Source organism: Nerophis lumbriciformis, linkage group LG32 (assembly GCF_033978685.3).
Source record: "Nerophis lumbriciformis linkage group LG32, RoL_Nlum_v2.1, whole genome shotgun sequence".
In the NCBI taxonomy this organism is placed as follows: Eukaryota; Metazoa; Chordata; class Actinopteri; order Syngnathiformes; family Syngnathidae; genus Nerophis; species Nerophis lumbriciformis.
In genome coordinates this window covers 15,077,943-15,092,847 of record NC_084579.2, presented here as the reverse complement: position 1 = coordinate 15,092,847, position 14,905 = coordinate 15,077,943, and the positions used below count along the sequence as shown (strand labels likewise).

General features: G+C 36.0%; 1 protein-coding gene across 1 annotated transcript in view; it reads right to left on the bottom strand.

The window, feature by feature from the left end:
• The window catches only part of pappaa (pregnancy-associated plasma protein A, pappalysin 1a), a 288,874-nt gene that overhangs the window by 80,038 nt on the left and 193,931 nt on the right, over positions 1 to 14,905 (bottom strand). Inside the window, exons 12-13 of the mRNA XM_061927311.1 lie at positions 11,421 to 11,556; positions 4,384 to 4,597 (exon numbers count right to left, since the gene is read on the bottom strand). Coding sequence (XP_061783295.1) covers positions 4,384 to 4,597; positions 11,421 to 11,556 — 350 coding nt within the window. The remainder of the gene's footprint in view (positions 1 to 4,383; positions 4,598 to 11,420; positions 11,557 to 14,905) is intronic.

Here is a 14,905-nt window from a genome sequence, read left to right as displayed (position 1 = left end):
ATGTATCCGTTCTCCCTTTTTTGTCTACATACCGTGTCTGCTTGTAAGTACTCCGTGATTGTGTGCCGCCGAACATGCTCGTAAACCACTAATGTAATGGCGTTGGGGTGGGGGGAACTGATGGGGGACGGCGGACCGGTACTTTTTAGAGGCGATATAGTACCGAATACGATTCATTAGTATCGCGGTACTATACTAATACCAGTAGGTACTATACTAATACCGGTATACCGTACAAACCTGATTAAAACCGATTCTCGCAATATATTATTTGGTGTATTAGTCCCTCCAGGATTTCGCTGGCTTTTTTTGGAATTGTCGCGGCCTAAAATAGATGAATTTGGAGCAGCTTTTTCAGTTGCAGAAAAATTTGCAATGTTTCGAGGCTTATTTTATTTTAGCTGATTAGAGAGCTAGCTTCCGCAGCTAGTGGGCCGTGTGACAGGCACCGTTTGGAAACAATGTGTAAATATTTAATTTCGCAACGTATACATCTGCAACTAATATATGGAAATGGTGCACTCTATAGTCCGGAAAATCTGCTAAATGCATCATTAAAGAGAAAGCCATTTTGTATCGTATAGGGTGGTTAAATGATGAGTTCTGAGCAAAAGTGCATGTTTAAGTGCACTGCAAAAAGTCAGTGTTCAAAAACAAGAAAACAAGAAAACAAAAAAAACAAAAAATTAGGGGTATTATACTTGAAATAAGAAAATGTATCTGCCAATAGAACAACAACATTTGACTTGTCAAGACTTTCCAAAACAAGTAAAATTATCTAACCTCAATGAACCCAAAAATACCTTAAAATAAGTATGTTCTCACTAATAACAAGTGCACTTTTCTTGGTAGAAAAAAAAAAGAGACCTTTTTGCTCAATATGTTGAAAAATATTTTTAAATCAAGTAAATGCTAGTGCCATTATCTTGACATAATAATATGCACTCGGCATTACATTCCTTGAAACCAGCAAACTTATACTAAAAACTAGTTTCTTTGTCTTAATGGAAAGGCAACAAGGTAACCGCTTGTTACTCTCGGGGTCTACTAGCCGCTCAGGCAAATCATATGGTCTAAAGATGCATTTTTCCATCGATAACATGACATCATCGCGCCAAGTGCGTGCTCTTTCAGTCATTTAGTGGGCGAGGAATATATATATATACATATATATATATATATATATATATATATATATATATATATATATATATATATATAGCCAAATTTGTTTTATTGTAATTTTGAAGAATTGACCTGAATGTGCATGAACTATTTCTGTTCAAAATAGTTTGAAATGTCACATGTGAAATGTTAAAATATTAACTGTCCGCTTACCGTACTGTGCCAACTGCACTACTATATGAGTACGTATTCTCTCTTGTTTCATTGAAAATAAAACAGCAAAGTCCGTTTGGCTGTCATCTGTTTTAATTATGAGACACAATTGTGTCAAAGTCATGATTTTTTTTGTTCATGCTTGACATAAGAAACGATTACTTTAAAAAAGTAATTTTATACTTGTGAGTGTTGATGACACAGCTTTGCAACAGTTGATATTCTAGTTTCAAGCATGTTTTACTCAATATAGGTCATCAAATCTCAGCAACAAGCTGTAATATCTTACTGAGATCATTTAGGACCAAAACACTTAAAACAAGTAAAACACTAACATAAAATCTGCTTAGTGAGAAGAATTATCTTATCAGACAGAAAATAAGCAAATATCACCCTTATTTGAGATATTTAATCTTACTTAGATTTCAGTTTTTGCAGTGTGTTTGTAAGTAAATAGCCGTCTCAAATCCGTTGAAATGACGTTGAAAGTGTCATTGGCACATGACAAAAACCACAAACAGCTCTATCGCCGGCCGCAGACCCTTGTGAACAAGCTTCCTGTGTTGGTTGTGATGTTTGTTCACATTATTCTGTGCAGCAAAACGCTCGCATGCATGACAGCGATGTGGCAATTGAGTAAAACTGTGACTTATTTTATGTGTGTGCCTGCGGTCAGATGTCGTGTTATTTGTAGGAAAGTGACTTGTTTTTTTTATTCATAAAAGGTACCCAGAGTCGGAATGGGCATTTTATGGCATTTTGCATTTTATTGCGTCTCATTCGGTGGTCCAATAAACAAGTTGGGGAAATGAATTGTGTCGCTGGTGTTTGACTTTTGATTTAAATACTGCCTTGGCTAAACCGCAAGTTGGCTACATAGAAAGAAAAGTGTGTAAATAAATGTGGACGTATTTTCAATTTGATCAGGCATACCAACAGAGTCAGAAAAAAAAAAAAAAAATTTGTATTCGTGATATTTTAGTTATTTCATTCAAATATGATGTACATACACAAAATAAAAATAGAATTAATATATTTTTAATTATGGCAGTATAATCATTGTAATTATGTATAATATTTTATTCATCAGAAATTATACTACACAGTGTACTTTTGCAGCAATTTGAATGAAATATCCTGCAGATTTAAAATGTAGAATATAAAATTATGTGTTTTATTATTATAGATGTATTAGTAATTAATATTATTTAATGTATTAAATTGTATTTTTCTTTAACAGCAATTCCAGTTGTTTTGCACTATTATTATTATTCTTTGCATATTTAATCAATTATGCTGTGAAAATATAAAAAAATATAAATCTAACGTTTTGGTGTTGTTATATACTGTAACATTATTATTATTATTATTATTGTTTATTCGTAAATTTTCATTTACAGCAATTCGAGTCATTTCAGTAAAGAATTTTTCCGGATTTGTACACATCAAAATCGGACACAAATATAATATGATAAACACATTATATGAACTTTGACTAAATATGTATCATATATTTTTTTTATATTTAACAATATGTTGAGCAATTCCAGTAATTTCACTAAATAGTGCTTTTTAAAAATAGTTTCTTAGTAGTATTTGTAATTAAATATGCTGTGGAAATAGAAAAAAATATATACATACATAAATTTATACAAATACAAAAAATGTATATATATTATCATACTGTATATATTACATTTGTCGTTTCATTATTATTAAATAATAATTTCAGTATACGTTTTATTCAGCCTTTACACATCAATTTTTGATGTTGATACCGATGTACAGTATATATATATATATATGTATATATATATATATACATACACAAAGTTAATCAAAATACATACATTGCATCGAAATCGATGTGTAAAAGCAGCATAAAAAATAGATATTAAAATGACTGAAATTGCTCTGAAATATATATATATATATATATATATATATATATATATATATATATATATATATATACATTGATACATATATAATGTGAATACATTTATATTCAAATACATATACTGTATGTATACACATATAAACATATATGTATATATATACATATTTCCATATATACATATATACACATATATACATATTATTAGCATTTACACATCATTTTTAGCATATACACATAAATTGTTTATGTAAACACACACACATTAAAAAATATATATATATCCATCCATCCATCTTCTTCCGCTTATATAAAAATCCATCATAATATATATATATTATATAGGTCAGGCCTGGGCAAAAATGTTGACCATCATTTCAGTATATAACTTTTTTTAGCATTTACACATCAATTTTTTATGTAAATAAAATACACATATATTATTATTAAAAAAAAAAATAAAAAAAATAAAAATAAAAATACATATATATATATATATATATATATATATATATATATATATATATATATATATATATATATATATATATATATATAAAGATTATATATATATAAATAAATGTTTTAAAAAAATACATAAAGTACATCTGAATTGATATCTAAAGGCATAAGAAATGTATATATATTAAAATGACCGGATTTGACCTGAAAAAATAAATAAATAAATAGAATACAACACATCAAATCAGATGTACTGGATTTTGACTAACGTTGCCAAAATTTGTATTTGTATTACTACAATCATATATAAACTTTATTTTTGGCCATTCCAGTCATTTCAGTGTGCAGTATAGTATTTTTGCAAGGTGGAATTAGGACATCTGCTCTGTTGGACAAAATCTTTCTGGTCAGAGGGAATTTGTCAGTTGGGAATGTGTAAATAAACCATCCAGTGAACACACACACATTGTTTAGCACATTCACAAATTGATTTGGGAATAAATGAAGCATGACTGATTCCTGCCGTATGGCAGGCTATTAATTAGTATAAACACATTTTTAGAAATTGGGGAAATTAATCATAGTAAATTATAGTGGTAATAATAGCAGGTACCATTATGGCATACTTTTTTTCTGTTTATACTTCAACTTTATGTGTGAAATTGTAGCATATTTTGTTTCCTCACCTCTGGCCTGTGGGGTTGTAAATTTCATTGCTCTGGCAACCGCTGATAGTGATGGGGTCGAAGGACTGGAAGGAGCGCAGCCCCACCCCGGAGATGGCGACGAGGCGGGAGGCGAACATGACCAGGATGGTCTTGGTGTGATAGAAGGCCACCGACAGGTCATGGCTGACTGGAATCACCAATGGGTTGGTACGGCAGCTCAGTCGCCACTCGCCTGTAAAGACAACACGTAAAAACCTTTCGAAAGGATTTACCCAAGCACAGATCATCAATGGCAGTCCAGTCCAGGATACAAGTGACCAGCGAGAGGTTCCGGACAACTTCCAACAAGGCTTAAAATATTGTTACACGTGGAATTCAAAAAGGAACCAAAGTACTTATAGGCAGGCTTTGCTACACGTCTTAAAATAAAGCCCGGAGATCTGCCAATGATCAATGGCACAGGTCCGCGTACCCGATTCTGACATTTGAAAATCAAACTGCATCTGGCCTGCATGACGAATTTCAGCAAATAAGAATATCCGGTAATATCTTCAGAGACACCACCACATATATTTCGTACATATACACCTATTTTCCGGATTATAAACCGTTACTTTTTTCCTACGCTTTGAACTCTGCGGCTTATAAAACTATGCGGCGAAATTCATGGAATTTTCTTTGTCAACGGGCACAATGGTTTTGTGTTCAACAAATAGATTTCATAAAACACCAACAGAGACACTGAAAAGGTGTGTTATCGTTGCGCTATGGCGGTATCTTTAGGAAGAGTTCGCTCACTGCAGATGCTGCTGGTTGAAAACGTACTTCCTGTTTCCTGCCCTAAACTGGATATATATATCCCGTTTTGTCTACTATTCGTTTATAGCCTATGTGTCAAAGTCAAGGCCCCTTAACTTGAATGAATTGTCTATGGTCCCCGGGATAATATTTGATTAGTATTAGAACCGGCCCGCAGGCTACAGCCACCTGCTGCTGTTTTACACGCACCAATACTCCAACGGTGTTGGCGCTAGGAATTTTCTAAATCATAAAAATCAAGTCATAAAAATGGAGTCCCACAGTAAATTTTTGGGGTGCCACTTTTTTGTAATCGTTTTGAAAACAAATGATAAATGTATGCATTATCCTGTTATATCTCACATTCTATATTGGGTTTTGCAAAAAGGTTGTCATAAATAATACAAAAATGAACACATTTTTATGCATATGTAAATGTATTCAGTTATAAACATTAATTCACTTTCTTCTTTCCTTCATGGATCTAAACTTTACCGCTGCTAGTATTTTTTTCTATATTTTTATTGTAATATTTTCAGAATGTGTTTGTTCTATTTCTGGCCAAAGTAAAACAAAAAAACCAATCTAAATGTGTCTTAATTTTTTTAGTTTTAATGACATGATTTTAATAGTCCGGCCCACGTGTGCACAGATTTTCCTCCATGCGGCCCCTGAGCTCAAATTGACACCCCTGGTCTATAACGTTTCTGCTAGAAAGGAGTCCTCGTTCATCACTCCCAAGCAATGTTTGTAAGTTTTACAATATAACTAAAACATTTCATACTTTCTAATTCTGTCCCATGTGTGAGGTTTGTAGGAGTGTTTTCATGCATATTTGTACGTGCTATCGTAATGTAATCAATCTAGCGTCGTTAGCATTAGCGAATATGCTAACACATTTACAGGTGGCTCTGTTAGTATTATTAACTTACTTTTTGTATTGTTTCGGTTTGGTAAATCCACCAAAATGCCATCATGGAGTTATTGACCCTCTTTATGGTCCGGTGTGGCTAATATATATAAAATATTTATTTCATCTAAAATTTGGTGGGTGCGGCTTGAATACTGGTGCGCTTTATAGTAGGGATGTCCGATAATGGCTTTTTTGCCGATATCCGATATTCCGATATTGTCCAACTCTTAATTACCGATACCGATATCAACCGATACCGATATATACAGTCGTGGAATTAACACATTATTATGCCTGATTTGGACAACCAGGTATGGTGAAGATAAAGTCCTTTTTAAAAATAATAATAAAATAAAATAAGATGAATAAATTAAAAACATTTTCTTGAATAAAAAATAAAGTAAAACAATATAAAAGCAGTTACATAGAAACTAGTAATTAATGAAAATGAGTAAAATTAACTGTTAAAGGTTAGTACTATTAGTGGACCAGCAGCACGCACAATCATGTGTGCTTACGGACTGTATACCTGCAGACTGTATTGATATATATTGATATATAATGTAGGAACCAGAATATTAATAACAGAAAGAAACAACCCTTTTGTGTGAATGAGTGTGAATAAGTGTAAATGGGGTAGGGAGGTTTTTTTTGGGTTGGTGCACTAATTGTAAGTGTATCTTGTGTTTTTTATGTTGATTTAATACAAAATAAAACAAATAAAAAACGATACCGATAATAAAAAAGTGTGGTAGCCCCGTTTAGCGAGCAGCGGGACTTTTGTGATGAGCACCTAGTGGAGTAAACTTTAAGAAGTCAGCCAACACGCCTCGTCTGCATCTTTTATGATTAGACAAGACAACACATATATTTGTAAGGCCATTTTGAAGAAGGATATTTAAAGAGAAACTACATCTTTTGAGACCATGTCGGCCAACCCTGGAAGCTCGAATGGTTCCTACAGATTGTGAGTTCAGATATGTTAGTTCTTTATTCTTTCACCTTTGGCCTAGTGGTTAGAGTGTCCGCCCTGAGATCGGTAGGTTGTGAGTTCAAACCCCGGCCGAGTCATACCAAAGACTATAAGGATGGGACCCATTACGTCCCTGCTTGGCACTCAGCATCAAGGGTTGGAATTGGGGGTTAAATCACCAAAAATGATTCCCGCTGCTCACTGCTCCCCTCACCTCTCAGGGGTGATCAAGGGTGATGGGTCAAATGCAGAGAATAATTTAGCCACACCTAGTGTGTGTGTGACAAACATGGGTACTTAACATTTTAATATGTTTTTTGCTAGTTTAATTTTGACAGTACCACATAAGATATGTTTTAATTGCTGATGCGGGTTTATTGATTTTGAAATGCTCCAGAATATAACCCGTTATGTAAACTGTTGGTGGGGATTCAATGGCCAGTAGTGCATAAATGTGTTTCTGTATAGTATTTCTCCAGCAATGGTCATGTGGGGACAAAAAATATGGTATTTTGAGAGGTAACCATTGAAGTCGGACATCACTGAAGGCCTAGGTGGGAAACGGCCCGCCACTGACATTACAACAACACTGGAGACCACAGTGTTATTAATAGACTGCATTCACCAAAAGTAGCAATAATGTATCTGTTTATGACTGTCTGGAAAAAAATAACACATTATAAATGCACAATAACACAGTCAAAAGTGATAATTGTAACAACAACACGGCATGCTGGGAAGGGGAAACACTTGCTCTTCAGACCTGCCAATTCTTGTTTAAAAATCAATTATCTTGTTTACCGACACCCCGATTGAACTTACAAATCTCCCGGATACAAAAACATTGTGGCTTTTGCCCACATGTTAAAAGGATGACGCAAAGATTTTATTTTATACAATATCACGGCCCCTGTTTTCCCCACACTCACCGGTCACGATGCATTAAAGGACTCTCAGACTGTCAGAAAATGGAACTCTTCAAGCAGGAGAATGAATGAATTTGAATGCAAATTCCGTATTTTTCGGACTATAAGTCGCAGTTTTTTTCATAGTTTGGCCGGGGGGTGCGACTTATACTCAGGAGCGACTTATGTGTGCAATTATTAACACATTACCGTAAAATATCAAATAATATTATTTAGATTTAGATTTCATGGAATTTAGACTTAGACTTAGACTTCCTTTTTATTGTCATTCAAATTTGAACTTTACAGCACAGATAAGAACAACATTTCGTTACATAAGCTCATGGTAGTGCAGGATAAAAAAGCAATAAGGTGCATATATAAATAAATAAATATATAAATAATATATATATAAAATAAATAAATATATATAAATATATATAAATAAATAAATAGATTACTGTACAGATAAATATATTGCACTTTTTCACATGCGTCCACGTTTATGGATGTATGTTATATTGTCTTTTTTATTCCAGCGAGTTAATCCATTTTGAAGGGAGTTGAGGGGATAATTTAATTACCGTATTTTTCGGACTATAAGTCGCAGTTTTTTTCATAGTTTGGCAGGGCTCCAGTGCGACTTATATATGTTTTTTTTCCTTTTTTATAATGCATTTTTGGCAGGTGCGACTTATACTCCAGTGCGATTTATACTCCGAAAAATACGGTATGATGCGTTCAAGAGTCTTACGGCTTGAGGGAAGAAGCTGTTACAGAACCTGGAGGTTCTGCTTCGGAGGCTGCGGAACCTCTTTCTAGAGTCCAGCAGTGAAAACAGTCCTTGGTGGGGGTGGGAGGAGTCTTTGCAGATTTTCTGAGCCCTGGTCAGGCAGCGGCTTTTTGCGATCTCCTGGATAGGAGGAAGAGGAGTCCTGATGATCTTTTCCGCCGTCCTCACCACTCTCTGGAGAGACTTCCAGTCTGAGGCATTGCAGGCTCCAGTCCAGACAGAGATGCTGTTGGTCAGCAGGCTCTCTATAGTGCCTCTGTAGAATATGCTGAGAATGGGGGGAGGGAGCTGTGCTCTTTTCATCCGACGCAAAAAGTGCATGCGCTGCTGAGCTCTTTTTACAAGAGCTCCGGTGTGTAGGGACCAGGTCATATTGTCAGTTATCTGCACCCCCAGGAACTTGGTGCTGCTTACTATCTCCACTGCTGTGTCGTTGATGTAGAGTGGAGCGTGGCTGGACTGGTGCTTCCTGAAGTCAACGATGATCTCCTTGGTCTTGTTGACATTCAGGACCAGGTTGTTGGTTCTGCACCAGTCAACCAGATGTTTCACCTCCTCCCTGTAGTCCATGTCGTTGTTGTCACGGATGAGGCCCACTACTGTCGTGTCGTCCGCATACTTCACAATGTGGTTAGTTGTGGACCTGGCGCAGCAGTCATGAGTCATCAACGTGAACAGCAGCGGACTCAGGACACAGCCCTGGGGGGGAGCCGGTGCTCAGGGAGATGGCACTGGAGGTGTTGTTTAGCGAATTTAGCGATTAGGAGTGACAGATTGTTTGGTAAACGTATAGCATGTTCTATATGTTATAGTTATTTGAATGACTCTTACCATAATATGCTACGTTAACATACCAGGCACGTTCTCAGTTGGTTATTTATGCCTCATATAACGTACACTTATTCAGCCTGTTGTTCACTATTCTTTATTTATTTAAAATTGCCTTTCAAATGTCTATTATTGGTGTTGGGTTTTATCAAATACATTTCCCCCAAAAATGCGACCTATACTCCAGTGCGACTTATATATGTTTTTTTTCCTTCTTTATTATGCATTTTCGGCCGGTGCGACTTATACACCGGTGCGACTTATACTCCGAAAAATGGGGTGCAAATATAATGTAATATAATATATCAGTGTATGTTATATACTGTATATAAACTATGTAAATATTACATGAATGTTATATTTTATATTGCTACTATAGTACATTTTTAGTCTACTTTATACCTGCATTACCCTTTCCATCCATTGTAACTGAGCTACTGTGTGAAACAATTTCCCTTGTGGATCAATAAAGTTTGCCTAAGTCTAAGTCTACAACTATTCCACTTATTTTTTTTACAGGATGATCCGACCATGGAACAAGGAGGAGATCTTTAAAAATAGGTGCGACTTATACTCCGGTGCGACTTATACTCCAAAAAATACGGTATATATATATTTTTTTAAATGCACATTTGCTCCACACTAGTGTGTAAAAAAAGTCCATTGACAAAAGTGGAATAAAAACAGTGATGGATTTTTTGTCCAAGCCAGAAAAAGGAACCACAGTTGACTGACAAATACGTCTATATCTTTAAAATCTGTGCACTCTCACATGTGCAGGAAACAACAAGAATGTGGTTGCGTGTTATACAATGAACACAAGGGGCCGAGATATTGATCTTGTTCGGCCCGGGTCTAAAGTGTGCTTTGAATTTTGGCCCATTTGGCGATTGAGTTTGACGGCCCTGATCTATGGCACACTAGTGTGCCGTGAGATACAGTCTGGTGTGCTGTGGGAGATGATGTAATTTCACATATTTGGGTTGAAAATATTTTTTGCCAACCACTAATTATAATTTGCAAATTATGTGCCGTTGTTGAGTGTCGGTCTGTCTAGAGCTCGGCAGCGTAACCGTGTAATACTCTTCCGTATCAGTAGGTGGGAGCCGGTAGTTAATTGCTTTGTAGATGTCTGGAACACGTTGTGTGAGACGACAAGGGTTTGTCGTCGTATCTAATACTTAAACCAAAAATAAAGAAAAGGTGAGTGCCTCGAAGAAAAGGCATTGAAGCTTAGGGAAGGCTATGCGGAACTAAACTAAAACATAACTGGCTACAAAGTAAACAAAAAACAGAATGCTGGACGACAGCAAAGACTTACTGTGGAGCAAAGACGGCGTCCACAAAGTACATTCGAACATGACATGACAATCAACAATGTAGGATAAAAACAACTGAAATATTCTTGATTGCTAAAACAAAGTAGATGCGGGAAATATCGCTCAAAGGAAGACATGAAACTGCTATAGGAAAATACAAAAAAAATAGGAGCGCAAGACAAGAACTAAAACACCACACACAGGAAAACAGCAAAAAATACAAAATAAGTCAGGGTGTGATGTGACAGGTGGTGACAGTACACCTACTTTGAGACAATAACTATATTGATACAGTACACCTACTTTGAGACACGAGCTATAGTGATGCATGGTTGAGGTTGGTTATGGTTTAAAGTCATATCCAAAAATTGCGACAACTGACTTTTTACTGTCAACTGAGTTTCGTTTTTTAGTAATTTCTGCTGGTGGTGTGCCTCCGCATTTTTTCAACACAAAAAATGTGCCTTGGCTCAAAAAAAAGGTTGAAAAACACTGGCGTACGTAATGTCCGTGAAGCATTTCTCACCCAAGCTATGGATCCCCTCTTTGGTATCCACCAGCTGAACGGTGATGTTACACTGAGTCTGGTCAATGTAAGCCGTGCCGTCGACCGCCAGGTGTATGATCACCGCTGCCGCCACCATCGGATGAGAAAAATGGGCCTGGGTGAATAAAAACAAGAAGAAATGTTCAATAATAACTGAGACTGTGCTTCGAATTCAACTCTGATCTTATATGGCATCATAAATGCAACACGCCTTGTGCCGTTCTATTTTATGTGGTTTTTCCCCATGAATTCTAAAGGTTGTAAACCTAAAAGTTAATGTTTCATGAGTGGATCCAGTGTTGTACAACCGGGGCTGTTCTTCTACACTAAAAGAATACAGCCACCTTTATGAGGCACTTAATGTAAACGACGTTTACAGAGCCCTCCATTGGTTGTGCTAAAATGGCTTTGGAAGACATACTAGCATGCATATGAAAAGATTCCCCCTTAAAGTTTTACTATAAACAAATGGTCAATGACATTTACAAACCCCGTTTCCATATGAGTTGGGAAATTGTGTTAGATGTAAATATAAACGGAATACAATGATTTGCAAATATTTTCAACCCATATTCAGTTGAATATGCTACAAAGACAACATATTTGATGTTCAAACTGATAAACATTTTTTTTGTTGCAAATAATTAATTAACTTTAGAATTTGATGCCAGCAACAGGTGACAAAGAATTTGGGAAAGGTAGCAATAAATACTGATAAAGTTGAGGAATGCTCATCAAACACTTATTTGGAACATCCCACAGGTGAACAGGCAAATTGGGAACAGGTGGGTGCCATGATTGGGTACAAAAGTAGATTCCATGAAATGCTCAGTCATTCACAAACAAGGATGGGGCGAGGGTCACCACTTTGTCAACAAATGCGTGAGCAAATTGTTGAACAGTTTAAGAAAAACCTTTCTCAACTAGCTATTGCAAGGAATTTAGGGATTTCACCATCTACGGTCCGTAATATCATCAAAGGGTTCAGAGAATCTGGAGAAATCATTGCATGTAAGCAGCTAAGCCCGTGACCTTCGATCCCTCAGGCTGTACTGCATCAACAAGCGACATCAGTGTGTAAAGGATATCACCACATGGGCTCAGGAACACTTCAGAAACCGACTGTCAGTAACTACAGTTGGTTGCTACATCTGTAAGTGCAAGTTAAAACTCTCCTATGCAAGGCGAAAACCGTTTTTTAACAACACCCAGAAACGCCATCGGCTTCGCTGGGCCTGAGCTCATCTAAGATGGACTGATACAAAGTGGAAAAGTGTTCTGTGGTCTGACGAGTCCACATTTCAAATTGTTTTTGGAAACTGTGGACGTCGTGTCCTCCGGACCAAAGAGGAAAAGAACCATCCGGATTGTTATAGGCGCAAAGTTGAAAAGCCAGCATCTGTGATGGTATGGGCGTGTATTAGTGCCCAAGGCATGGGTAACTTACACATCTGTGAAGGCACCATTAATGCTGAAAGGTACATACAGGTTTTGGAGCAACATATGTTGCCATCCAAGCAACATTACCATGGACGCCCCTGCTTATTTCAGCAAGACAATGCCAAGCCACGTGTTACATCAACGTAGCTTCATAGTAAAAGAGTGCGGGTACTAGACTGGCCTGCCTGTAGTCCAGACCTGTCTCCCATTGAAGATGTGTGGCGCAATATGAAGCCTAAAATACTACAACGGAGACCCCCGGACTGTTGAACAACTTAAGCTGTACATCAAGCAAGAATGGGAAATAATTCCACCTCAGAAGCTTAAAAAATGTGTCTCCTCAATTCCCAAATGTTTACTGAGTGTTGTTAAAAGGAAAGGCCATGTAACACAGTGGTGAACATGCCCTTTCCCAACTACTTTGGCACGTGTTGCAGCCATGAAATTCTAAGTTAATTATTATTTGAAAAAAACGTTTATTCAAATATCTTGTCTTTGTAGTGCATTCAATTGAATATGGGTTGAAAAGGATTTGCAAATCATTGTATTCCATTTATATTTACATCTAACACAATTTCCCAACTCATATGGAAACGGGGTTAGTAGTTGCTAAGCTGCTAAGGCGTATTAATTGATGTTTTTCAACAAGTTTTGCTTAAAAATCACAAACAGGTGCTCGTTAGTAACCTACAGGAGCAAAACACAACATTTTCTTTTGATTTGGCCAAACCCCCTGAAAGTTACAGCAGCGGTTTTGTATTGTGTGAGAAATTTCAAATCAATCTGACTCCTTGAGAGAAAAGTTTAATAAGAGCGCCACCATAGACTTAGACTTCCTTTTTATTGTCATTCAAATTTGAACTTTACAGCACAGATAAGAACGAAATGTCGTTACATAAGCTCATGGTAGTGCAGGATAAAAAAGCAATAAGGTGCATGTATAAATAAATAAATATATATAAATAATATATAAATATATATATAAAATAAATAAATATATATAAATAATATATAAATATATACATAAAATAAATAAATATATATAAATAAATAAATAGATTACTGTACAGATAAATATATTTCACTTTTTCACATGCATCCACATTTATGGATGCATGTTATATTGTCTTATTTTATTCCAGCGAGTTAATCCATTTGTGGTGCATTTGTCACAAAAATAACAGCACAGGCAACATAGTAGGGCAGTTTTTTTAAACTCAACTGTTTTGTGGACCAAATTTGCAGAAAGCTAAGGACCGGGGGGCCCGACTTCTACCTTCACTATCAGTCTTATTTTGTACAATCTAGAGAACCAGCGTCTTCTACAATAGACTTTTTTATTTTGATGAACTCATTTTGTCAGAGGACCAGGAAGGAGCACTATGCTGATTTTAAAGACCTTCTGCAAAAAAGCAAGGCAAACTTTATGACATCACTCTAGTGTTTTTAAGAATCTTCTGCAAAAATGTGAGTCTCCCACATGCTTTTTGAACTAAACTCGTGGGCCACCTGTTGAATAGCCCAAGTGATGAAAAAAAGAGGACCTAAATAGGAACCTTGAGGAACACTACTAGTATAATTTAAGAAGTTGAACAAGTAAACAAGCTACACCTTACATTAATTAATTATTTTTTTTAAAGTATATTGTAACTGCCAAAAAGTAGAGGACTTAGAGGGTTGCCTTGGGGAACACCACCCCTGTGTTCTGTTTGTGAGCTAGGTTTAAATGTCAATGTAGGGATTAGGGTTGTACGGTATACCGGTATTAGTATAGTACTAATACTAATGAATCATATTCGGTACTATGCCACCTCTGAAAAGTACCGGTCCGCCACGACCCCATCCATTGTAATGATACCAAGTATAGGAGCGTATCTAGTCGATACTACTATGATTACGTCAACATGTTTTGGCATCACATCATCTTCTTTCGGTTTTTTTAAATGTATATTATCTTAATAAACTCAGGAAATATGTCCCTGGACACATGAGGACTTTGAATATGACCAACTTATGATCCTGGT